The sequence below is a fragment of the Oncorhynchus tshawytscha genome, linkage group LG16, assembly GCF_018296145.1.
Source record: "Oncorhynchus tshawytscha isolate Ot180627B linkage group LG16, Otsh_v2.0, whole genome shotgun sequence".
NCBI lineage: Eukaryota > Metazoa > Chordata > Actinopteri > Salmoniformes > Salmonidae > Oncorhynchus > Oncorhynchus tshawytscha.
The window spans coordinates 34,646,737-34,674,183 of record NC_056444.1 but is presented as its reverse complement, the minus strand read 5'-3'; the positions used below and the strand labels follow the sequence as shown (position 1 = coordinate 34,674,183).

The following is a 27,447-nucleotide window of genomic DNA, read 5'->3' as shown; positions in this document are numbered from 1 at the left end:
GCCGTTTCTGGGACTTGGTTGGTGGGTTTGGCGGTGTCTGTGGAAAGGTCTGGGACTGACTCTTCGTTTCTGTTGTCTGGTGGAGAGGGCAGGGGGGTGGGTTTGGGATTTGTGTTATTGTGTTAGTGGGTTTGGGGGCGGCAGCCCTTGCCCTGCCAATGTAAAGAACTGAAGAAGTGGCCCTCTTCCCCGCATAGGTTGCAGGGGCTTAAGGAGAGGTCAAATCTGTCTTGCAGATGATGGCTGTGCAGGCTGTGGCCAGATGGCCCAGTTGGCCACAGTTCCTGCACAGTTTGGGAATGCCATAGTAGTGGACGGAGCCCCTGTTGTTTCCCAGCGTGATGATGCTGGGGGGTGTTGGACTCTGCCCAGCCATTTTCATGCTTCAGTCCTGACGTTGTCTTCGTCGAGGACCCTCCTAGCTGCTGACTTGAGGGTGGCGAACCTGCTTAACCAAACTTGTACAGTTGAAGTCGGAAGGTTACATACACCTTAGCCAAATTCATTTAACTCAGTTTTTCACAATTCCTGACATTTAATCCTAGTAAAAATGTCCTGTCTTAGGTCGGTTAGAATCACCACTTTATTTTTAGAATGTGAAATGTCAGAATAATAGTAGAGAGAATGATTTATATCAGCTTTTATTTCTTTCATCACATTCCCAGTTGGTCAGAAGTTTACATACACTCAGTTAGTACTTGGTAGCTTTTCCTTTAAATTGTTTAACTTTGGTCAAATGTTTTGGGTAGCCTTCCATACGCTTCCCACAATTTTGTCCCAATCCTACTGACAGAGCTAGTGTAACTGAGTCAGGTTTGTAGGCTTCCTTGCTCGCACACTCTTTTTCAGTTCTGCCCAGAAATGTTCTATGGGATTGAGGTCAGGGCTTTGTGAATGCCACTCCAATACCTTGACTTTGTTGTCCTTAAGCCATTTTGCCACAACTTTGGAAATATGCTTGGGGTCATTGTCCATTTGCAAGACCCATTTGCGACCAAGCTTTAACTTCCTGACTGATGTCTTGAGATGTTGATTCAATATATCCACATAATTTCCATCCCTCATGATGCCATCTATTTTGTGAAGCGCACCAGTTCCTCCTGCAGAAAAGCACCCCCACAACATGATGCTGCCACCCCCGTGCTTCACAGTTGGGATGGTGTTCTTCGGCTTTCAAGCTTCCCTTTTTTCCACCAAATATAATGATGGTCATCATGGCCAAACAGTTCTATTTTTGTTTCATCAGACCAGAGGACATTTCTCCAAAAAGTACAATCTTTGTCCCCATGTGCAGTTGCAAACCATAGTCTGGCTTTTTCATGGTGGTTTTGGAGCAGGGGCCTCTTCCTTGCTGAGCGGCCTTTCAGGTTATGTCGATATAGGACTCGTCTTACTGTGGATATAGGTACTTTTGTTCCTTCAGCATCTTCACAAGTTCCTTTGCTATTGTTCTGGGATTGATTTGCACTTTTTAGACCAAAGCACGATCATCTCTAGGAGACAGAACGCTTCTCCTTCCTGAACGGTGTGATGGCTGCGTGGTCCCACGGTATTATACTTGTGGACTATTGTTTGTACAGATGAACGTGGTACCTTCAGGTTTTTGGAAATTGCTCCGAAGGATGATCCAGACTTGTGGAGGTCTACAATTGTTTTCAAATCAAATCAAATCAAAATCAAATCAAATCAAATTTTATTTGTCACATACACATGGTTAGCAGATGTTAATGCGAGTGTAGCGAAATGCTTGTGCTTCTAGTTCCGACAATGCAGTAATAACGAGCAAGTAATCTAACTAACAATTCCAAAAAAAACTACTGTCATACACAGTGTAAGGGGATAAAGAATATGTACATAAGGATATATGAATGAGTGATGGTACAGAGCAGCATAGGCAAGATACAGTAGATGATATCGAGTACAGTATATACATATGAGATAAGTATGTAGACCAAGTGGCATAGTTAAAGTGGCTAGTGATACATGTATTACATAAGGATGCAGTCGATGATATAGAGTACAGTATCAACGTATGCATATGAGATGAACAATGTAGGGTAAGTAACATTATATAAGGTAGCATTGTTTAAAGTGGCTAGTGATATATTTACATCATTTCCCATCGATTCCCATGATTAAAGTGGCTGGAGTAGAGTCAGTGTCATTGACAGTGTGTTGGCAGTAGCCACTCAATGTTAGTGGTGGCTGTTTAACAGTCTGATGGCCTTGAGATAGAAGCTGTTTTTCAGTCTCTCGGTCCCAGCTTTGATGCACCTGTACTGACCTCGCCTTCTGGATGGCAGCGGGGTGAACAGGCAGTGGCTCGGGTGGTTGATGTCCTTGATGATCTTTATGTCCTTCCTGTAGCATCGGGTGGTGTAGGTGTCCTGGAGGGCAGGTAGTTTGCCCCGGTGATGCGTTGTGCAGACCTCACTACCCTCTGGAGAGCCTTACGGTTGAGGGCGGTGCAGTTGCCATACCAGGCGGTGATACAGCCCGCCAGGATGCTCTCGATTGTGCATCTGTAGAAGTTTGTGAGTGCTTTTGGTGACAAGCCGAATTTCTTCAGCCTCCTGAGGTTGAAGAGGCGCTGCTGCGCCTTCCTCACGATGCTGTCTGTGTGAGTGGACCAATTCAGTTTGTCTGTGATGTGTATGCCGAGGAACTTAAAACTTGCTACCCTCTCCACTACTGTTCCATCGATGTGGATGGGGGTGTTCCCTCTGCTGTTTCCTGAAGTCCACAATCATCTCCTTAGTTTTGTTGACGTTGAGTGTGAGGTTATTTTCCTGACACCACACTCCGAGGGCCCTCACCTCCTCCCTGTAGGCCGTCTCGTCGTTGTTGGTAATCAAGCCTACCACTGTTGTGTCGTCCGCAAACTTGATGATTGAGTTGGAGGCGTGCATGGCCACGCAGTCGTGGGTGAACAGGGAGTACAGGAGAGGGCTCAGAACGCACCCTTGTGGGGCCCCAGTGTTGAGGATCAGCGGGGAGGAGATGTTGTTGCCTACCCTCACCACCTGGGGGCGGCCCGTCAGGAAGTCCAGTACCCAGTTGCACAGGGCGGGGTCGAGACCCAGGGTCTCGAGCTTGATGACGAGCTTGGAGGGTACTATGGTGTTGAATGCCAAGCTGTAGTCGATGAACAGCATTCTCACATAGGTATTCCTCTTGTCCTGATGGGTTAGGGCAGTGTGCAGTGTGGTTGAGATTGCATCGTCTGTGGACCTATTTGGGCGGTAAGCAAATTGGAGTGGGTCAAGGGTGTCAGGTAGGGTGGAGGTGATATGGTCCTTGACTAGTCTCTCAAAGCACTTCATGATGACGGATGTGAGTGCTACGGGGCGGTAGTCGTTTAGCTCAGTTACCTTAGCTTTCTTGGGAACAGGAACAATGGTGGCCCAAGACATTTTTCTGAGGTCTTGAGTTTTTTATTTAGATTTTTCCATGATATGAAGCAAAGAGGCACTGAGTTTGAAGGTAGGCCTTGAAATACATCCACTGGTACACCTCCAATTGACTCAAATGTTGTCTATCAGAAGCTTCTAAAGCCATGACGTAATTGTCTGGACTTATCCAAGCTGTATAAAGGCACAGTCAAATTAGTGTATGTACAATTCTGACCAACTGGATTTGTGATACTGTAAAATAATCTGACTGTAAACAATTGTTGGAAAAATGACTTGTGTCATGCACACAGTAGATGTCTCAACCGACTTGCCAAAACTATAGTTTGAAAACAAGACATTTGTGGAGTGGTTGAAAAATGAGTTTGAATGACTCCAGCCTAAGCGTATGTAAACGTCCGATTTAAACTGTTTGTCATAGTCCTGGATCCATTCATTGTGAAACTGTACTGTAACTACTTTGGATTTGTGTGTCGGAAAGGGGGTATGCTTGGAATCTGTTAAACGATGCTGATTCTTTGCACTTTCAGAATTTTGACCAAAACTGGATCTTGAAATGGACGTCAAATGATTCCTGTGGCCCTGGGTGTTTCACCAGGCAGTTCACATCACACTGTACAAAGCCCATACCTATCTGGAGAACTAAAGTCAGTGTGGAAGAGGTGAAAAAATTATTGTTGTTTATCAACAATGACAAGCCACGAGGTCTGACAATCTGGATGGAAAATTACTGAGGATAATAGCAGACGATATTGCCACTCCTATTTGCCACATCTTTAATTTCAGTTGACTAGAAAGTGTGTGCCCTCATGCCTGGAGAGAAGCTAAAGTCATTCCTCCACACAAGAGTAGTAAAGCCCCCTTAACTGGCTCAAGTAGCAGACCAATTAGCCTGTTGCCAACCCTTAGTAAACTTCTTGAAACAATTGTGTTTGACCAGATACAATGCTATTTCACAGTAAACAAATTGACAACAGACTTTCAGCACGATTATAGGGAAGGATACTCAACAAGCACAGCACTTACACAAATGACTGATGATTGGCTGGGAGAAATTGATGATACAATAATTGTGGGGGCTTTTAGACTTCAGTGCAGCTTTTGTCCTTATCGATCGTAGTTGCAGCAGGAAAAACGTATGTGTTATGGCTTTACACCCCTTAAAATTACTGTGGACAAAGAGTTACTTGTCTAACAACACAGAGGGTGTTCTTTAATAGAAGCCTCTCAAACAAAATCCAGGTAGAATCAGGAATTCTCCAGGGTAGCTGTTGAGGTCCCTTGCTTTTTAAAATATTTACTAGTGACATGCCACTGACTTTGAGTAAAGCCAGAGTGTGTATGTATGCGGATGACTCAACACTATACACGTCAGCTACGACAGAGAATGAAATGACTGCAACACTTTACAAAGAGCTGCAGTTAGTTTCAGAATGGCTGACAAGGAATAAGTTAGCTCTAAATATTTCTAAAACTAAAAGCATGGTATTTGGGACAAAACATTCACTAAACCCTAAACCTCAACTAAATCTTGTAATAAATCATGTGGAAATTGAGTAAATTGAGATTACTAAACTGCTTGGAGTAACCCTAGATTGTAAACTGTCATGGTCAAAACATATTGATACAGTAGTAGCTAAGATTGGGAGAAGTCTGTCCATAAAAAAGCAATGCTCTGCCTTCTTAACAACACTATCAACAACAGAACAGGGCAGCACAGCTGGTCCTAGGATGTACACAGAGAGCTAATTTTAATAATATGCATGTCAATCTCTCCTGGCTCAAAGTAGAGGAGAGATTGACTTCATCACTGCTGATATTTATGAGAGGAATTGCCATTATGAATAAATCGAGCTGTTTGTCTAAACTATTGGCACACAGCTCGGACACCCATGAATATCCCACAAGACATGCTACAAGGGGTCTCTTCACAGTCCCCAAGTCCAGAACAGACATTGGGAGGTGCACAGTACTACATAGAGCCATGACTACATGGAACTCTATTCCACATCAAGTAACTGATGCAAGCAGTCAAATTAGATTTCAAAAACAGATTAAAAAAAACACCCTATGGAACAGCTGAGACAGTGAAGCAACACAAACATAGGCACAGACACATACACATACATATACACACAATAACATACGCACTATACACATACATACACATGGATTTAGTACTGTTGATATGTGGTAGTGGTGGAGTAGTGGCCTGAGGGCACACAGTGTGTTGTGAAATCTGTGAATGTTTTGTAATGTTTTTAAAATGGTATTAACTGCCTTAGTTTTGCTGGACCCCAGGAAGAGTAGCTGCTGCCTTGGCACCAGCTAATGGGGATCCATAGCAAATACAAATTACTCAAAACTTATGAGGAAACATGTTGCACTATATATATCTGAGTGCAGTTACTTAAAGTGATTTTGTAGTCAATACTCAAACTGATATGGTCACTGTGACCGTGTAAGGGGTCCAGATGTGAGTATTATCAGCTTGAAAATGTTGAATAACGACCCCACTAAACCACACCTACAATAAAATGTCCCTGTGTGCCTAGAGTGAACTGTAGCTCTACCACCCATGACTGTATTTGTTAGTGACAGAGACATAATTGATGAATTAGTTCATATTCAATTATTCACAAAGTGAGTTCCTAGTTTGATGTTAACATTATAATTAAACTCTTTGTGAAAATACATATCTGATGATGTCATGCTTTAGTTACTGTTTGAATAGTTTATTATTTATAATAATTATTCATAGAATTTTAATGACTTGAAACTGTAATGAAAAAAATATATAAACAAATTGACCTTTAACTCTAATACAGTGGCCTGAAACAGGCCTGTGAGTATGTGTTTAAAAAACTTGGTAGAATGATTTGGAGGAATCTTCCAACATGGACTTCTGGAAAACCTGGGACATTTGCCAAAATGTTGCATGCCTAACTGCAAGTCACTTTATGCTGGTTTGTAAAACAATAATATATGTTATTTAACTTTGTGTAGCATAAGATTAACCAATCAATTACTCAATAGGCATGCAAAAACAATTCCAAAAATTCCTTAAAATCTACCTGGGAAAAAAAGTGAATTTGTTATCTGTTAAAAAATGTAATTGATGTGACTTTCATTTAGTTTGGAGTCAGTACCACATACACATTTTAAGAAATATTGACTTTACATTGACTTTGAGTTCAACTTACTAGATGTATTTGAGTTAACTAAAGTCGATGTCCGTAACTCCTGACGAAATCTAATTAGTATAAAATTAAATCCCAATAAAAATCTGTCAGTCTAAAATAGAGATATATGAAAGGTGACAGAGCTAGAGTGGTGTTTGTCAGACCAAGAGACATCTGAAAATTGGCCTTCTCACAAAATCATCTGTAGCATTGCTCTAGGATGCCCATAGGCCTCACAATATTCGTCTGAAGGTCCCCCGGTACCAGTTGAAAAAATGTATGGGAGTATATATGGAGACTGTTTAGTGCCAAAAATAAGGGGTTAAATACACATAAAAAAACAAAACAAAAATCTTGATCTTTCTTATATCTCTCAGATATAGAACAGACACTCAGAACAAACTTAATTTTGATATGTTGTTCCATATAGTGAATATGTTATTCAATGCATTTGTATGGGCTAATAGTAAAGGTCCAAATTATTTTTTTAAATAATATTTTTGGGGATTCTTCAAGGGGTCTTAAAATTCAAAATCAAATAGCTAAATAATCATTGGTATGACCTTTTTAAAACAATTCCATATAGCTTAGTAGAACACCCCCTCCCCCAGCTTGGGCAGGGCTTAGACTCTTATGGGTTAAAAATGCCTTGGGGTTTACAGCGTATGAGCCGTCCTCCTCTTACCAGCCTCCATGGCTTCAGTCACATGAGCTTGTAAACTCATTAGTATCAGTCCTCCAGGGGATTGGGTATACAGTCTTTTATGACTTAAATACCTTGCAGAAACTCCCCTTTTGGCTCTGCAGGATTGGAAGGCTGAAAATTCTTTGTTACACAGAGACTTTGCCGCCAAAAAGTTCAACATCAAACAATAGACACTGGGACAATATATTTCAACATCCAAATGTTGGGAATGATGAGAGATGGAATATGGAAATTTTAATGATAATAATTTATCAGAAAGATGCTCTAACGGAAATATTGTAACTTTAAGAGCTTTCACACGGTATATATGAAACTATTTTTGAAAAGATAGAAATGTGATTTTAGCCTAATAAATGAGAATTCTGTTTCATGCAAACGTGTGCCCAGTCAGTAGCCATGCCCAAGTGAGCTCAGAGTTTGTGTCAACATGACAGAATGCCCTCAAAGACCAGAGTGCTTAAAAGGACTTGCTAACGAAATTTACATTAGACCAAAACATGCCAGGTTGCTACCGGCGTGTAAAGTGGTTCTAGCTGTACCCTGAATAATCAACGATTGAGACCAGAGAACGTAAGACCATGGCCCACACATTGAAATGGTTAAAAAGACTAAACCAAACATTCACGGTCTGCAGCTGTGCATGTAAAGTAGTCTCGGACATTTGACCAAAGACGATAGGGAAGAATAGGTCCTCTCACCACCGCGTGGTATGCCTGAAGTATATAGTCTAACAAACACTCCCAGACAGAAGAAGCCTACAACAAAGAAGGACATTGTGACTTCTGGTGGACAACCAGAGACTTACATCGAACCACTTACCATAGACGGATCGAGTGGTTTCAAATCAAATCAAATCAAATTGTATTGCTCACACATGGTTAGCAGATGTTAATGTGAGTGTAGCTAAATGCTTGTGCTTTTAGTTACGACAGTGCATTAATATCTAACAAGTAATCTAACAAATGACAACATTATACACACAAATGTAAAGGGATGAATATGAATATGTACATATAAATATATGGATAAGCGATGGAGGTATAGGCAAGATGCAGTAGATCATGTAGAATACAGCATATACAGTACATATGAGATGACTAATGTAGGATATGTAGACATTTTTAAAGTGCCGTTATTAAATCCATTTATTAAATGTGTTAAAGTGGTCAGAGATTTGAGTCTGTATGTAGGCAGCAGTCCAGCAATGTTAGTGATGACTGTTTAACAGTCTGATGGCCTTGAGATAGAAGCTGTTTTTCAGTCTCTCGGTCCCAGCTTTGATGCACCTGTACTGACCTCACCTTCTGCATGATAGCTGTGTGAAAAGGCAGTGACTCGGGTGGTTGTTGTCCTTGATGATCTTTTTGACCTTCCTGTGACATCGGGTGGTGTAGGTGTCCTGGAGGCCAGGTAGTTTTCCCCCGGTGATGCGATGTGCAGACCCCACTACCCTCTAGAGAGCCTTGCGGTTGTGGGCGGAGCAGTTGCCATACCAGGCAGTGATACAGCCCGACAGGATGCTCTCAATAGTGCATCTGTAGGTTTGTGAGTGTTTTAGATGACAAGCCAAATTTCGTCAGCCTCCTGAAGTTGAAGAGGCGCTGTTGCACTTTCTTCACCACGCTGTCTGTGTGGGTGGTCCATTTCAGTTTGTCCGTGATGTGTACGCAGAGGAACTTAAAACTTTCCCCCTTCTCCACTACTGTCCCGTGGATGGGGAATGCTCCCTCTGCTGTTTCCTGAAGACCATAATCCTCTCCTTTGTTTTGTTGACATTGAGTGAGAGGTTATATTCCTGACACCATACTCCGAGGGCCCTCACCTCCTCCCTGTAGGCCATGTAGTCGTTGTTGGAAATCAAGCCTACGACTGTAGTGTCGTCTGCAAACTTGATGACTGAGTTGGAGGCATGCATGGCCACGCAGTCATGGGTGAACAGGGAGTACAGGAGTGGGCTGAGACCGCACCCTTGTGGGGCCCCAGTGTTGAGGATCAGCGGGATGGAGATGTTGTTTCCTACCCTCACCACCTGGGGGCGACCTGTCAGGAAGTCCAGGACCCTAGTTGCACAGGGCGGGGTACAGACCCAGGGCTTAATGACGAGTTTGGAGAATACTATGGTGTTAAAAGCTGAGCTATAGTCAATGAAGAGCATTCTTACAAAGGTATTCCTCTTGTCCAGATGGGATAGGGCAGTGTGCAGTGTGATGGCAATTCCATCTTCTGTGGACCTATTGGGGTGGAAAGCAAATTGAAGAAAACTGAAGTGGGTCTATGGTGTCAGGTCAGGTGGAGGTGATTTGATCCTTGACTAGTCTCTCAAAGTACTTCAGGATGAAAGAAGTGAGTGCTACGGGGCGATAGTCCACAGTCCTTGATAGCGGGCCGCGTCGGTGGCACTGTATTATCCTCAAAGCGGGCAAAGAAGGTGTTTAGTTTATCAGGAAGCAAGACGTCAGTGTTCGTGACGTGGCTGGTTTTTCTTTTGTAGTCCGTGATTGTCTGTAGACCCTGCCACATACTGTATATACTTTCATTAATTTCTTCAACTGGAACCTTCAAACGAGTCTTGTGTGGCCTGTGGGCATCCTAGAGAAAAACCAACATGTTCATGTTCGCGAGAGACCTTTCCACAAAGGGGTCATATTAGTTTGTAGGCCAAACCGTTGGAACACTACCGAAGATTTTTTGAGAAGAGGATAAGTTTTTCATGGATGTCTCATAGTCTGACAAACATTGCTCTTGAGCTGTCACCTTTCACAGCATATGCGGAAGTACGACATCGGCGAATGTGGTATATTGAGACACATCCAATGCATAAAAGACACATATATACGTATCTAGTTTAAACTGATAGATTTTTAAGGGGATTAAAACAAAAATGATAATTAGATTTCCCCGGTGGCACAGATATCGACATTAGGGGGTAAAAATATTTACAGTACCAGTCAAATGTTTGGACACACCTCTTTATTTTCGCTATTTTCTACATTGTGGAATAGTGAAGAAATCACAACTCTGAAATAACACATGGAATCATATTAGACTTTAGATTCTTCAAAAGAGCCACCCTTTGCCTTGATGACAGCTTTGCACACTCTTGACATTATCTCAACCAGCTTCACCTGTAATGCTTTTCCAACAGTCTTGAAGGAGTTCACACATATGCTGAGCACTTGTTGGATGCTTTTCGTTCACTCTGCAGTCCAACTCATCCCAAACCATCTCAATTGGTTTGAAGTTGGGTAATTGTGGAGGCCAGGTCATCTGATGCAGCCCTCCATCAACCTCCTTCTTGGTCAAATACCTCTTACACAGCCTAGAGGTTTGTTGGATCATTGTCCTGTAGAAATACGAATGATAGTCCCACTAAGCGCAAACCAGATGGGATGGCATATCGCTGCAGAATGCTGTGGTAGCCATGCTGGTTGTGTGCCTTGAATTCTAAATTAATCACAAACAGTGTCACCAGTAAAACACCATCACATCTCCTCTTACATGCTGCACGGTGGGATCCACTCATGCGGTTGTCATCCGGTCACCTACTCTTTGTCTCACAAAGACACGGCGGTTGGAACCAAAAATCCCACATTTGGACTCAGCAGACCAAAGGACAGATTTCCACCGGTAGAATGTCCCTTGCTCGTGTTTCTTGGCCCAAGCAAGTCTCTTCTTATTACTGGTGTCATTTAGTAGTTGTTTCTTTGCAACAATTTGACCATGAAGGCCTGATTCATGTAGTCTCCTCTGAACAGTTGATGTTGAGATGTGTCTGTTACTTGACCTCTGTGAAGCATTTATTTGGGCAGCAATTGCTGAGGCTGGTAACTGTAATGAACTTATCCTCTGCAGCAGAGGTAACTCTGGCTCTTCCTTTCCTGTGGCGGTCCTCATGAGAGCCAGTTTCATGATAGAGCTTGAAGAATAATTTGAAGAAACTTTCAAAGTTCTTGAAATGTTCCTGATTTACTTACCTTCATGTTTAAAAGTAATTGATGGACTGTCGTTTCTCTTTGCTTTTTTGAGCTGTTCTTGCCATAATATGGACTTGGTCTTTTACCAAATAGGGCTATCTTCTGTTTACCAACCCTAGCTTGTCACAACACAACTGACTGGCTCAAATGCATTAAGAATTAAATAAATTCCACAAGTTAACTTTTAACAAGGCACACCTGTGAATTGAAATTAATTCCATGTTGACTACCTTTTGAAACTGGTTGAGAGAATGCCAAGAGTGTGCAAAGCTGTCATCAAGGCAAAGTATAAAATATTTGAATTAGTTTAATAACACTTTTTTGGTTACTACGTGATTCCATATGTGTTATTTCATAGTTATGATGTCTTCACTATTATTCTGCAATGTAGAAAATAGTAAAAATAAAGAAAAACCCTTGAGCAGGTGTGTCCAAATGTTTTACCCATACTGTTTATGATGCATAAATCAGCGAAAGAGAGAAGAATTACACAAATCTCATGTCATACCTTTGTGCCAGACTTAAATATAACAAGACTCATAAATGCCACCCAACCAAGTGCTTTTAAGAATTAAATTGTGCAGTTCAGACAAAACTCTTATATTTGCAGCAGCTCTCTTGTTGTAGTTTTTCAGAGGTATTTCCCTTGAAGCACAATAGTGGTTGCTTCATGTACAAATGTGCAAAATCAACTTTTGTGACAAATAGTTTTAAGGAATATACTGTATACCTAAAACAAGCTTTCTTCAAAACTTCTGAGTTGGGAAAATCCCAATTTTTTTTTTTTAATGAAGTTCAAAAGAATAAGAGTACCTAAACCCATGCAGATATGGCAAATTGGTGTCATTCATTGCTTCCTGTTTTTTATCCGTGCCTTTCAGGTGATGTATGCAAATGTGACTGAATTTGATACTTTGGGGAATCACAAATCCTTCAGTTTTTCCTCTGGATTAAATTGGGTTTTTATTGCCTCCACCACAGGTTGTTGTACTCCTTTTATCCTAAACAATATGCAGGGAAATGTGTATGCAGAGTGCATATTCTGCACAGTTTGTGTCTGTGCGCGCATAGCTGCGTGTGTGTGTGTTTGTGTGTGTGCACGCGTGTGCGTGTGTGTATTGTTAATGTATGTATGCATATGTTTTGCCTATGAGTGGATCGTAGATATATAGATATATAGATAGCACCAACTGGTGATCACCACTGCTCCCTCCCTCCTCTCTGACTGACCGTCAGATGCAGGCCATCAGTCCAGTAAAAAAAAGAAGCTAATTATTATGCTCACTCAGCTGTGCCTCACAAGTAATACAACAAAATTATATTTTACCAGTGTGTTCATATACCTACATTTTTTAAATATCTTTTCAAAATGGTCTGAGAAGAACTACATTGGCAGGGAAATTCAAGCATAGCCAATATCACTGATATTGTATTGGGCCTATAGCATACGGCACAAACTTAATTGCTACAGAACTGTTTCTAATTAGTTAATGTTGAATAGGCTTACGTCTTTTAAGTCGTGTCTAAAAAAAATCAGAGCGGTAGATCCTGGCTTGCATTTTGACTCAGAATGTGATCTTGACTCAGAAAAGGTCGGTGACCACTGCAGTAGATCATTGAAACTGAACTGACTTGCTCCAATTGTGAATAAGGGAATTATAAACAAGACAGGCCCAGATTATGATGTAAATGAGGACATTTCTTTGTTTACGTCGTAAAAACCACAGATTGATGGGCCAGGGATTCCTTTCCATCGTATCTCTCCTCTATTGTTTTACCTCCTGTGCTTGATACGGTGCCATCACAACAGTGGAACAGTGTGATGTAGTCCCCTCGCAGGGAGGCGACTGCACAAAGCTACCATCCATTGGAGACATCTTTGAGCCACTCACACTGGATCCCCCCACAGTGTAATTGTCTAAACGTTCCTTGACCCATCTCTGGGACACAGTGGGGTATGAGTAGAAGGGTGTGAAAGGGGTGTAAGAGGGAGATGGAGTCTTTATGAGTTCTTGACGGTGTTACTTCAGAATGCTGACCCGCCTACACACAGTCTTAGAATGGATCGCTGTCCTTCCCTAGAGAGGTGTGTGCAAATAGGCCCTTGTTTGAATCTCTCCCCCTCTCTCTACTACCTCTCTCTTTGTCTCTATCCCTCACTCGCTTTCTTTCCTCTTTCATTGCCCCCACAGCAGTGGGTAGAGGGCAGAGAAACCCAGAAGCAGCAGCTCTGCACACAGTTTGGCAGACCCCAAATCAGGGGCTCAGTGAGGTTTGTTGTATGATAAGAGGATCAGGCAGGGTAACGGGTTCAGGGGATAATCATCGGCTTCCCAGTCTACCCATGCAGTAACATGCAGGGTGAGGCGTGGAGGGATAAGGACATACGCATGCAGTGTTAGACATCCCTTCTGCAAAAAAAAAGATTACCAGAGACAATAGACAGACGCCACAGTAGAGGAATCCCCAGTCCCAGTAAGAGATGTATGCACACCACATGCTTGGAGACACACACTCACACTTGCCTGAATATGCACAAGCAGAGGCACACTTACATGCAGGGAAACATACACACACACATAAACAAACCTACACACTTGCACAAAGAATGAATGACAGAGGGAGAAAGAAAAAATGGCCCATGCATGATACAGTACATCCTTGGGTTGTGATGGTAAGAGGCTTGAAGTCAGATTAGTGTGTTTGTGGTGCATTTGTCTGCTCGTGTGTTCATTCGCTTCCTCTAGTCTTCCTTTAAGCGTATGTGAGGGAAAATGACTGGACTGCCGATATGTGTAATTGAAATCTACTAAGCCTGGAGGAATGGTATTGTTTAGCGGAAACATGTGTGGCATAAACCATGTTGGCTCCTGTCCAGGGGATCCAATTAAATACTATACAGGACTCATGCTGTCTCTCATTTAGAAACACTCTTTATCCCGCAAGCCAACCAGAACAGTAGGATATGACAAGTACCAAACTAGTGCAGCAAAAAATGTGAGGTTCTACTTTCCTCATGACTACTAGTATCACACATTCAAAAAGTGCGCAAAAAAATAGGGATCGTCAAGGTTTCTTTGGGAAGGGTGCTTCTATGTAAAAAACATACTAACCCAAATAACCCTTTTAGCCATTAAATGGTTTGTTGTCGTTCAGAAAAGGGTTACTTCCTCTTTTAGTAATAATAAAAATGTATGGCAACAGCTCATTATAATATTTGGGCGAGGTTTGTGCACAGCTCTTTTTGTGGATGAGTGAGTGAGAATGTCTTTCCAGTTTTAACACATTTTTTTGTATTATGCGATATTGACAATGATTATGGCCAGTGACAGTGTTTTGTGAAAGACTGCTGTACGGCCTTATGTTGAGAACTGTTGTGACAATCAATTCTTCTCAATTTTCTTGTATAGACCCTCACCCTTTTTCAACTTTTCAATGAACATGATACAACTTAAGGAATTTGAACAATATAATATGGCTATCAAGAAAAAAAACATTTTTTAAAATGTTTTTTTTTTTGTAGAACCTTTGAGATTGTAGAACCATTCTCCAATACGGTTCTATACAGAACCTTTAAAAATGGTTCCTTAAAGCACCAAAAAAAGGGTTATAACCATAGTGGAACCCTTTTTGGTACTATATAGAACCTTACTGTATTACTTATTCATATCATCTTAGGAATGGGTTATTTATAGCACCATAAAGGTTCCATTTACAACTGTATGAGCAGGGTTCTATACAGCACCAAAAAGGGATCCGAAGAACCATCATTCATTCTTCCCAAAGATCCCTTATTTGGCACTATATATAACCTTTTGTTTTTAATGTGTACAATATCACATTAACCCTATGGCACCGTGAGAGATGCATTTAGCTACACAATAAAATAACAAAGCACTGCAATTTTCAAACACAAAGCACAGAGCACAATGAACAGCAAAACAGCAATATTGATTTAATAATTTGAAGAATAAACTGAAATGATTCCTTCAACTTGCCTCCAATTTTTCTTTTCAAAGTCAGAACCATTGTCAGTATTAAGCTAGTCTAGTGGACCTTTTATATCCCAGTCAGTCGTCATCAATTAGGCACTTCATTTAGCAAAAGCCAGACAGTCTCATTTCTCTATCAGTAATGTAATTACTGGAATTTTTGAACATTAAATTATCTGAGAGCCTCTAAACCATTGGCACTTCTTGGGTCCTGATGAGTTACTACTGGGCTCTAAAAAGGTAATGGTCAGAGCTAAGTGCTAAGACGGCAGCACCATCTTCAGTGGAGAAGAAGTGAAAAGTATGAGCCTGGACTTTCTGCTTGTCACATTGCCACCCATTGGGAACTTCAGAATCAATGGCTTCCAGTAAGCTTTTCAACATTTATTTAAGATCAAAGTCCTTGAAAGTACAAAACCAACTAAACCCAAAAGTGATGAAAATAAAACATACATGTGTTTCTGTTCATTTGAAAGCTCAGTCTTCCTATACTGTGTATCACTGTTAGAAAAAGTGAGCTGATGGATATATAGCATATAGGGACCTTTACTGACATACCATGCTGAAACAGAGAGAACAGTCTTAGAACTAAAAGAAGTGGTTTGAACTGGATGTTACACTAGGAGGTGAGGGGAGTTATTTTGGGCCTTGGTGTGCAAGGCACCCATGGAGGAGGATGTGGAGGAGGAAGGCAAAGAAGATGCCACATATCAGCAGGAGATACAGGTGGCCCAACATAGACATAGCACCTTCATCAAACCTTAAAAGTGTGCGTGTGTGTGTGTGTGTGTGTGCGTGTGCGTGCGTGTGCGCTAATGAGTGTGTGCATGAGGGTAAGGAAAGCGAGAGCGAGTGAAAGGGAAATTAAGAAGACAAGGGGCAATGCACTCAGGAAGGAGTGGTGGTTTCTCTTTGGTGGTCTGGAGGAGGTGTGAATGTGGGGGTGTAATAGATTAGAGTTGTGTGTCAGTGCTCATCTCTCAGCCAAACCCTGTCCTAGCTAATGTGAGGAGTCTCTCACAGGCACTGATTCCACTCCGCTGTAGGCTCAGCTCACTGCAGTGTGGACAGCTAGGCAGGACTTCTGCTAGGCTGCTAGCTGGCTGGCAGGTCTTTCAGACCAACACCACATCACTGTGTCTGCGTCCCAAATTGCACCCTATTCCAGATACAACCCACTACTTTGGCGAGATCCCTATGCGTCATGGTCAATAGTAGTGTACACTTAAGGGAATAGGGACGCAGTCTCATATCGACACCACATCACTGTGAGAAGGCTGTATGGAGGGAAGAGCAGTGAGAGAGCCAAGGACAATGACCAGTGTGACTGACGGTAGGACAATAAAGTGAGCAGCCTCTTTATCTCAGCAGTGTGAGGCCACCAAATTCAATGGAACATCAAGGCACTCTCCCGGGACGTAAATGATCCCCTTACCCATGCTCAATTGACCGGTGATGTCATGGGAGGAGACGGAGGGCTAACACTAGTCTGACACCCCCATGATGGGGTGAAATTTGGCAAGCTGTCAGTCAGTCAATGGCTGAGTTGACCCTGTGAAAAACACCACCCTAGCTCCAAACGGCTATAGGACCGGCCCTCATCCACTGACCCATTTATTATACATACTGCAATGGCTCAACTGATCTGGGATCAGCAGGAGACCCTGTTCCTTTGCCTTTCCTGCAATTATTGTTGTTGTTGATTATGAAAATCACTGTAAAACACACAAGTGGAATTAAAAATGGTGTTGTGATGTTGTGTTGACAGCCCTGTTTGGCTGTGATTTTCTCTCATCGAGGCTGAAGTCATGTGAAGCTAAAGGAAGTTAATGCTTCATGAATGACATTGTACTACATACATAATACTAAATGGGATTTATGACTCAGCCACTTATGAAAGATTTAACAGGAAGAATTGCTCAATTTTACACCTGCATTCATCTTCAGGCTTGTTTGTTTGTCTGGCAGTTGTGTTATCAACACAGTTGTGTTGATAATTAGCTGTTGTGATGAAGTGTCATAATGCAACAATTATTCTGTAGAAAAACAGGTTTATATTTATCTCAGGGTGTTAGCATGAGATTGGACACCCTGGTTAGAGGGCTGGGAGGGGGAGGGAGGGAAGTAAGGAGGTTAGGGAGGGAGGGAAGTAGTGAGGGAGGTAGGGTAGGGGGAGGTGAGGTGAGGTGAGGTGAGGTGAGGTGAGGTGAGGAGGTTAAGGAGGGAGGGAGGGATAAATGGGGAAAGAGGTAACAGGGGGACAGAGGTTGTTGAAAGATCTGTTATTGTAATATTGAACTCAACACAAACAAATGGAGAACCTATTAAAAATGTATCATCCTGCTTCCGCTTCCAAAATAAAGCACCAGGGAGTAGCTAGGCTGAGAAATGCCTGCATAAAAAATGTTCATGCGCTCAGGGAGGTAGATCAGAGGGAGAAGCCAAAAGCAGCCCCCAAGTCAAAGCCAGAAATACAGATAAAACATAACGCACTTGACAGTTTACAATATACTGTATGTACTGGTGTTTTTTAAAGGGCTATTATAACAAATATTGTCACTTGTATTGTGTTTTGAATTCATTTTTTAAATCAGAGACTAACAACATATTTTCAAGTTTTGCTGAAATCTTAACATCTTTACCTAAGAGATTATGACGACAGTGCCTTGATTAATTCAAAATTAACAAAGTCCCTTGGATCATAAATAGTGTTCAATTGAAAAACCTTGGGTTTCCTTCATTCAGTATCACCGCCAGTGCAACGAAGGTGCACATTAACATATCAAAGGGCTAAACCAGCCCGTCTAGAATTTAAAGCATGCTCTGTTGTGATGTTGAAGAGCAGCAACACTGACATGAGAGGAAGTCTGCATGTCTGTCCTCTTTACACATTCCCCTCTGTTGAGAAGGGAGACCATGTGGTTGCGTCTCCAAGGGTACCCTATTCCCTATATTGTGCATTACTTTTGACTAAGACCTGGTTAAAAGTAGTGCTATATATAGGGAAAATAGTGGCATTTGTAATGCAGTCTACCTCTCTCTGTCAGTGAGCATGCAATAACACACATTCCTGTCATAATTAAACACTTCAGGAATGTGGAACGCTGGAAATGTATTTACCCATAAGACACCAGACCATGGACATGTATAAGTGGGGCATGTTCTAGATAGGGAGGTAAGAGCATACTTCTCTCTTTCCTGACAGCAGACCCCCAGTACGTCCAAAATGACACCTTATTCCCTACATAGTGCATTCATTTTGAACAGAGCTGGGATTAGGGTGCCATGTGGGACACAGACTTGGAGATGTGATTTGATTACAGCTCAAGCATTGACACATTAGTTAGTTCCTCTCATTACCCCTCTTCACCCCGTTTTGTTCCCTTTTCACAGCTTTTTAGCAGAAGCCATTAGCAGATACATACATCGCCAATCTAATAACAGGGCTATCACTGAAGTCAGACACATTAAAAGAGCGATGAAGCTCTTGACATTCTTCCCAACCCTCGCAACCCATGGGTAGTCTATGGGATTTATTTGACATGCAATCATCATAGTGTATGAGTTTGTATATTGTGAAGAGGGTGTTCAAAATGGCTGCATTTTCTTACTACCTATAGGGTTGCAAAATTACAGTAACTTTCCCAAAATGTACGGGGTTTCTATGAATCCCAGTAGGAAGATTCACAGAATCAGGAGGGAATAAGCATGGATCCAGAATCCTCCAACCAGGATTCCTGGAAAATCTGGACATTTTGGGAAAGTTACCAGATTTTTGTAACCCTATTTCTGACCATGTATTGCTGAAAACTGTGGCTGGCCGGGAGTGCGTTTTCCAACTCTGACCTCATTCTCATTTTGTCTCTGCTGTTACGACGTTTTAATCCACTGTTTGGCACCCTATACTGTATGACAGTGTTTACAAGCCAACGTGCTGACCTTGGAAAATAACTTTGTGGGCGGGACTTGATAAAAATGTTACAGGGCTAAGGAATGTGCAAGCAATAAAACCAGTGCCAGCTGGTATTTTATAGGCTTGGGGAAAGCTACTGCAATTCATTTATGTTCTCTTTCGACATATTTTAAAATATTTGAGTATAGGAACCCATTTACCTTGAATTTGTATAATGGCTTGTAGCATGGTTTTCCCCACTGGATATGGAGGAGGTGCTTTGTGGTGATGCTTTGTGTGTGTGCACGTGCATGCATGCGTGGGTGCTTGTTCTTGCCTGTGTGTGTGCCTTTGTAGATGCGTGCACGCACGAGTGGGTACTGCGTGTGTTTGTGGATATGGAGTGTAATATCTCTCCAGGTCTCCAGTGAAAGTATGTCTAAAGAGGTCTGCGCACCTCTCCTCTCAAGCAAGCATGGTGGTAGTATTGTGATGGTTTGGGGATGCTTTACTGCCTCAGGACTTTACCTTAATAGAATGGAAAATGAATTCTGCTCTGTATCAGAGAATTCTACAGGAGAATGTCAGGCCATCCGTCTGTGAGCTGAAGCTGGAGCGCAGTTGGGTCATGCAGCAAGACAATGATCCAAAACACACAATCAAGTCTACATGAAAATAGTTTAAAAGCAACACATTTTAAGATTGGAATGGCCTAGTCAAAGTCCAGACCTAATCCCAATTGATGTGGCAGGACTTCAAACGAGCAGTTCATGCTTGAAAACCTACAAATTTCGCTGAGTTAAAGCAGTTCTGCATGTAAGAGTGGGCCAAAATTCCTCCACAGTGATGTGAGACTGATCAACAACTACAGGAAGCATTTGGTTGCAGTCATTGCAGCTAAAAATGGCACAACCAGTTATTGAGTGTAAGGGAGCAATTACTTTTTCAAAAAGGGGAATTGGGTGTTGCTTAACTTTGTTAATTAAATAAATAAAATAAGTATACTTTTTGGGGGGGATTTGTAAACTCAGGTTCCCTTTATCAAATATTAGGTTTTGGTTGAAGATCAATAACATCCAGTATCAAAAATATGCAAAAGTAGAGAATCAGAAATGGGGCAAATACTTTTCACTGCACTGTACATGTTAGCATACAAATGCCATCAAGACTATCACCATGTTTTTTCCTCATGTTAAATTTACAACTTTTCCCTCTCGCTTGCGGCCTCTCAAAAATACATTTTACCTCAGCTTACCAGATGTTTTCACTTGTTAACACCATAAGGGGACTTATTTCGTGTGACACAGGACTAGTCGGGTGTGCCTACCATGCTCTGTCTGTCTGTTAGTGCCGCTGAGGTCACACATGAGAGGTCAGTGTGTGTGTACGTATAATATGTATGCGTGTGTGCATGTATGTGTGTATGTGTGCACGTACGTGAGTGGCAGCCAGCCACACATGAGAGGCCAGGAGACAGGCAACCGTGAGGACATGGTTGTCACCACTAGTGGATGTTTACATCGCGGCTGCAGACCTGGTGTGGTTACCGATGGTTATGGAGGCAACCCTAAGCTCTAGCTAACTGACCCGGTGCAGAGATGTCAGAGACATTGGAGCGAGAACACTTGAACCTGTAAACTGACATTTGTTGAGAGCTTTTATAGAGCAGTTAATGCTTCTGGACCGTGTAGGTGTATGCAATGCTGGTATTGAGGATATGGAACACATTGAGTGGGTGTAAACTAAATATGCATTATTGCAATTTCACCTTGTTGAAGTCAATATAATCAACACATCTAATCACTGTCTTTGTTTCTATCTGTCTTTCAGCCGCTGGACTACGAAACGAAGAAGGCCTACACCTTCAAGGTAGATGCAGAAAACGCCCACCTGGACCCGCGGTTCCACAGCTTCGGGGCCTTCAAGGACACAGCCACAGTGAAGATTAACGTCCTGGATGTAGATGAGCCTCCAGTGTTCACTAAGCCCTCTTACGAGATGGAGGTATACGAGGACTCACCTGTAGGCGACATCATCGGAGCTGTCACCGGACAGGATCTGGATGCTAGCAACAGCCCTGTCAGGTAAAGTTAAAGGTCCTGAAAACTCATTCTGAAAGTACGTTTTCTCTCATGACTAACTAACAGGAAGTTTGAAAAGACAGGCTGAGTGAGCTCACCTTGACTGACAGCTCTTTGAAACACCTATGTCAAGTAACTTGGATGCTGTGAGCAGTGTTGCAATAATATCATCTCAATGTATTGATACACAAATCTACTCAAACAACATTGAAATTATATCTTTATTTATATATATATATATATATATATATATATATATATATATATATATATACTGTACATATATATATATATATATATATATATATATATATATATATATATATATATATATATATATATATATATATATACAGTGGGGCAAAAAAGTAGAACTGGGAGAACTGGGAGAACTTGCACAATTGGTGGCTGACTAAATACTTTTTTTGTCAGCCACCAATTGTGCAAGTTCTCCCACTTAAAAAGATGAGAGATGCCTGTAATTTTCATCATAGGTACACTTCAACTATGACAGACAAAATGAGGGAAAAAATCCAGAAAATCACATTGTAGGATTTTTTATGAATTTATTTGCAAATTATGGTGGAAAAAAAGCCGGAAGTGGAGGTCCTGGGCTGGCGTGGTTAGACGTGGTCTGCGGATGTGAGGCTGGACGTACTGCCAAATTTCGAAAACTACATTGAGGGTGGTTTATAGTAGAGAATTGAACATTACATTCTCTGTCATTAGCTTTGGTGGACATTCTGGCAGTTAGCACACCAATTGCATGCTCCCTCAAAACTTGAGACAGTGGCCTATTATTGTCCCAGCACAATATGCACCTGTATAATGATCATGCTGCTCAATCAGCTTCTTGATTTGCCACACCTGTCAAGTGAATGGATTATCTTGACAAAGTAGAAGTGCTCACTAACAGGGAAGTGGACAAATTGGTGCACAATCTTTTAGAGATATAAGCTTTTTGTGCATATTGAAAAATGATTGGATCTTTTATTTCAGCTCATGAAACATGGGACCAACACTTTACATGTTGAGTTCATATTGTTCAGTATATATACAGTACATCTCCCAGAGCAGCAGTGACGGATGTGTTGACTTGACGACTGCGTTAGAGTTTTGAACGACCCTTTCCTCCTTTTCTTCCATGCTGGATGAAGACCTAGATAGCCCTTAACTAGCTAACACCAGATACAGATGAAACGGGAAAGATAACTATCTTTGCCATAGATGAAAAGGGTAAAGTAGTAAATATATTTGCTGATACCATACAGTCAAATGTTGGCATCAGTAGAGTAGCTATCTAACTATATAAACCACGCCCCTCTGCAAACATGCCTTATCCAATGTTGGTTAGAAGGCTGTACTTATTTACACTATTGGTGCATAAAAAATTTGCCGTGCCCCCTTAATAATAAATCCAAGTGTTTGACATAGGGAGGGGACCAGTAACTTTATGATCAAACTTTATCAATGTAGAAGCAACATTTATTTTTCCTACTGGTCAGCTTATTTGAATATGTTTTCCTTCAAATATCATCCACTGTCATGAAAAACATATTTTTGACTCTTCATGACCTTTCTAAATGTTTATTAAGGTTAAGGAAAGATTGCAAATAGTATAGGTCTGAGCTCTTCAAGCCTGTTCCTGGAGAGCTATCCTCCCCATAGGTGTTTACTCCAACCCCAGTAGTAACCAACCTGATTCAGTTTTTACTTTGAAACCACACTCTAAAAAATGATAGGCTTAAACTATTTGGGTTATTTGGTAACCCAGCGCTGTTTACGTAGTGGACTTAACATGTTGGCTTATTTAGACTCCCCAGCCAGTTGGATTGCGTGAATAACCCAACATGTTGGGTTGTTGGGATTACCAAAACATGGGTTAATTTCACCATCAGTTGCATATTTTAAACTCTCATGCTGGGTTGACCTAGCAGATGGGTCTTTTGTTATGTAATCCTTGGGTTGTTTTCAGGAGTTGTGGCTTATTTAGGGGCATGGCTTTCACCCATGAGAGTAAATGTAAACTCAGCAAAAAAATAAACATCCTCTCACTGTCAACTGCATTTCTTTCCAGCAGACTTAAAAATCTAAAATACAAATATTTACACAACAAAACTGAGACATAACCTGAACAAGTTCCACAGACATGTGACTAACAGAAATGCAATAATGTGTCCCTGAACAAAGGGGAGGTCAACAAAAAAAATAACAGTCAGTATCTGGTGTGGCCACCAACTGCATTAAGTACTACAGTTCATCTCCTCCTTACGGACTGCACCAGATTTGCCAGGTCTTGCTGTGAGATGTTATCCCACTCTTCCACCAAGGCACCTGCAAGTACCTGGACATTTCTGGGGGAAATGGCCCTAGCCCTCACCCTCCAATCCAACAGGTCACAGACTTGCTCAATGGGATTGAGATCCCGGCTCTTCACTGGCCACGGCAGAACACTGACATTCCTGTCTTGCATAAAATCACGCACAGAATGAGCAGTATGACTGGTGGCATTGTCATGCTGGAGGGTGATGTCAGGACGAGGCTGCAGGAAGGGTACCACATGAGGGAGGAGGATATCTTCCCTGTAACGCACAGCGTTGAGATTGCCTGCAATGACAACATGCTCAGTCCGATGATGCTGTGACGCACTGCCCCAGATCATGATGGACCCTCCACCACCAAATCGGTCCCGCTCCAGAGTACAGGCCTTGGTGTAACGTTCATTCTTTCGATGATAAACGCGAATCCGACCATCACCCCTGGTGAGACAAAACCGCAACTTGTCAGTGAAGAGCACTTTTTGCCAGTCCTGTCTGGTCCAGCGACGGTGGGTTTGTGCCCATAGGCGATGTTGTTACCGGTAATGTCTGGTGAGGACCTGCCTTACAACAGGCCTACAAGCCCTCAGTCCAGCCTCTCTCAGCCTATTGTGGACAGTCTGAGCACTGATGGAGGGATTGTGCATTCCTGGTGTAACTCGGACAGTTGTTGCTGCCATCCTGTACCTGTCCCGCAGGTGTGATGTTCGGATGTACTGATCCTGTGCAGGTGTTGATACACGTGGTCTGTCACTGCGAGGACGATGAGATGTCAGTCCTGTCTCCCTGTAGCGCTGTCTTAGGCGTACGGACATTGCAGTTTATTTCCATGGCCACATCTGCAGTCCTCATGCCTCCTTGCAGCATTCCTAAGGCACATTCACGCAGATGAGCAGGGACCCTGGCCATCTTTCTTTTTTTTTCAGAGTCAGTCGAAAGGCCTCTTTAGTGTCCTAAGTTTTCATAACTGTGACCTTAATTGCCTACCGTCTGTAAGCTGTTAGTGTCTTAACGACCATTCCACAGGTGCATGTTCATTCATTGTTTATGGTTCATTGAACAAACATGGGAAACAGTGCTTAAACCCTTTCCAATGAAGATCTGTGAAGTTATTTAGATTTTTACAAATTATCTTTGAAAGACAGGGTCCTGAAAAAAGGGACGTTTCCATGCTGCAAATGCAATTATTACATTTTTTCACATTCTATAATATTTTGATTAGTTATTAGATATTGTAATAAGTAGTGATGTTACGTTTGATACCGGAGTACTGAGACATGCGTTGAAATTGCTAAGCAGTTTACTTCAAAGCAGTGTATCACTTTATCAGAAGCACTTGATCAATGATGTCTGAAGCTTCATTTTGTCGAAAAACCACCTGATTTGTTTGGCATTTGTTTCGGTAGAAGACAAAAAGGCTAGTCTGCGCCAGTACTACAGCGCGTGACATTTTTAGTAATTTGTCTGCTCTAAATTATTTTGGCCAGCAGGTGCCAATAGTGTACAATGTGTTGATCAAAGCCTTGAGCAGTGAACCTATTTTTGACACAATTGTCTGGCAAACGTCAATGCTTCACTTCCCCATTACTAATAATATGGCATACCACCTTAAGCTTTCACAAAAATGGGATTGGCTAAGGCTTTTGGGAAGTTATACACTTCTGTAAGCTTCAGTCATACAACAGTAACACACATAAAAACCTTAATCTATAATACTTATACAATAGAATAGATGAATAGGAATGACATTTACTCTCATGGATAGCGAAAAATAACTTGTTGAATAACACTCCCCTACTAAACTACGCCTCCAATCTTCTGATCTGACCTGCTGGGTCATATCTCAGTAATCCAGCACCCAGCGTCAATAACCCAGCAGAAAACAACCCAAGTAATTGACCCAAAGCCTGCAACCCAGCATTTTTCTGGAGTAACTAACCTGATTTAGCTTATCAACCAGCTAATTATTAAAATCAAGTGCGCTAGATTAGGGTTGGAGTGAAAACCTACAGGACGGTAGTTCTCCAGAAGGAGGGTTGGAGAGTCCTGGTATAGGACACTTGGTGGCACTGTAAAATCTTTGTTCCAAGCCTACACTGAACTGATTCAACAACAATAAAGCCCAACCATCTCTACCTTTTTTGCTGTGTTACCCAGTCCTGTCAAGTAAGGTTACACGTTAAATGGTTATGGTTTAAAAAATAGGATGAGTAACTTTAGGACCTTGGGTAGTGCTGTACTACTATGATCTTAACTCCTGGACACCTGGGCTTTTGTTACAGTTGAACAATACTAATTTGATTAAACTACTCAACAAAAATAAAACCCAAAACTCTCTCTCGGTCTCGTTGCAAAGCGCATTTAAAATAATACTCAGTGCATAGTATTGGCAATTGAGTGTTCCGGCACAGATGGAAACAGTGTGCATTGTTTTAAAAACTATGAGGGGTGATTTGTCTCGGAGTCTATTAGTTATTTTTGTTTAGACAGATTGCTTTTTAGTTCTACAATGATGATTTCACAATATGTACTACTCAAGGGTTGAACAATACACAGATGGAAAAGATAGCCTGAGGCATCCAAGAAAGTATTTGTTTTAATATGAATATTTAATCTTGTAAAAGACAATAGAATGGATGAGGCAGAGATTTGTAGAACAAAAAGCCTTTGCTCTCTGTTGTTTAGATTTTTCACTTTGACTTGAGTGTGTTTAATTATTCAGCAACTCCACAGTTGACATTGCTCATTTTCATGCCATCAGAGAAGAGACTTTGCTTTCTCGCCTCCAAAACAATAGTACCAATGACCTTCCATGCATAGCGAATCACGCTTTTAGAGTTTTGCCTCTCTAGCTGAGGGAAGAACATGCATGAATACCGCATTTTACAGTTACTCCAAACATAAACTTAAAGGTCAGATGACTTTGAGGGATTGCATTTGTGCAACCTTTTCTGACATGACGAGGTCACAAATATCTTTTATTTGATTTATTTAGACTTTTTTTATATTCTGAAAGGAAGAGGTGCAGAAACCAGTGCCCTCGCCTTGGCTGTAAACTTTCAGGCTTCTCCATCATACTCTGTCCATAAAAGGCCTTTATGGCCTTCTAATATTGACTCGATGGAGGCGAACGTTAGTTTGTGCTGTGGAGGAGAACGTAAGTTTGTGCCGTATTCAACACAAATACTTGACTGCACAGTTCAAATTATGTTCAGTTTATGTGCAAGCTTCTTCTGCACAGCCAAGATTTCTGAGAAATATCGAAAGGAAATATGTTCCAATGTTATGATTGGCGAATTTGAATTCTCTTTTGAGTTCTCTTTGTGACAGACTACACATTATATGTGAAAGAGTAGAAGAGTAGGTGTGGTGAGGAGTTGTCTTTCCAACTACTCTAGTTCGAGGCTCAGGCCACACTTCAATGCCAATGGGTTGAACAGAGAAAGTTAAGCAGATGTGAACACTGCATAGATATGTGAAATTCAGTGGTATGTCGCTGTCCATTGCCAGTGTGGTGTCAAAGGGGCTGGGAATTAGTGGAGTTGCGCATGACACTGAACAGGATAGAGCTGTCCATGGTTCTGAAAAGTATGCAGTGCTGTCCATAGCCCTGGAAAGGGACTAGATAAGCCCATGGTGCAAAACTATAAATTGAGCTGTCCATGGTGCTAGAAAGTGGACTGAAGCACTGTATTCTACCCCATCTGTTCATGGCAGTGGAATTCAGTTTTGTTTTGCTTCTCTTGTTCACTTAGTTATTCCAGTGACTGACTACAAACATACAGTATGTTAGGTATTCACAATGAAGTATATTGATGTTACACAGCTGTTGATGTGTTTTCTATTGACTAATATTTGCATATGTGTTTTAAAATGAGACAAGAGTGTCGTG

At 41.6% G+C, this 27,447-nt stretch overlaps 1 protein-coding gene across 1 annotated transcript in view; it reads left to right on the top strand.

The window, feature by feature from the left end:
- The window catches only part of LOC112215608 (cadherin-12-like), a 207,253-nt gene that overhangs the window by 147,314 nt on the left and 32,492 nt on the right, over positions 1–27,447 (top strand). Inside the window, exon 7 of the mRNA XM_024374772.2 lies at positions 20,987–21,240. Coding sequence (XP_024230540.1) covers positions 20,987–21,240 — 254 coding nt within the window. The remainder of the gene's footprint in view (positions 1–20,986; positions 21,241–27,447) is intronic.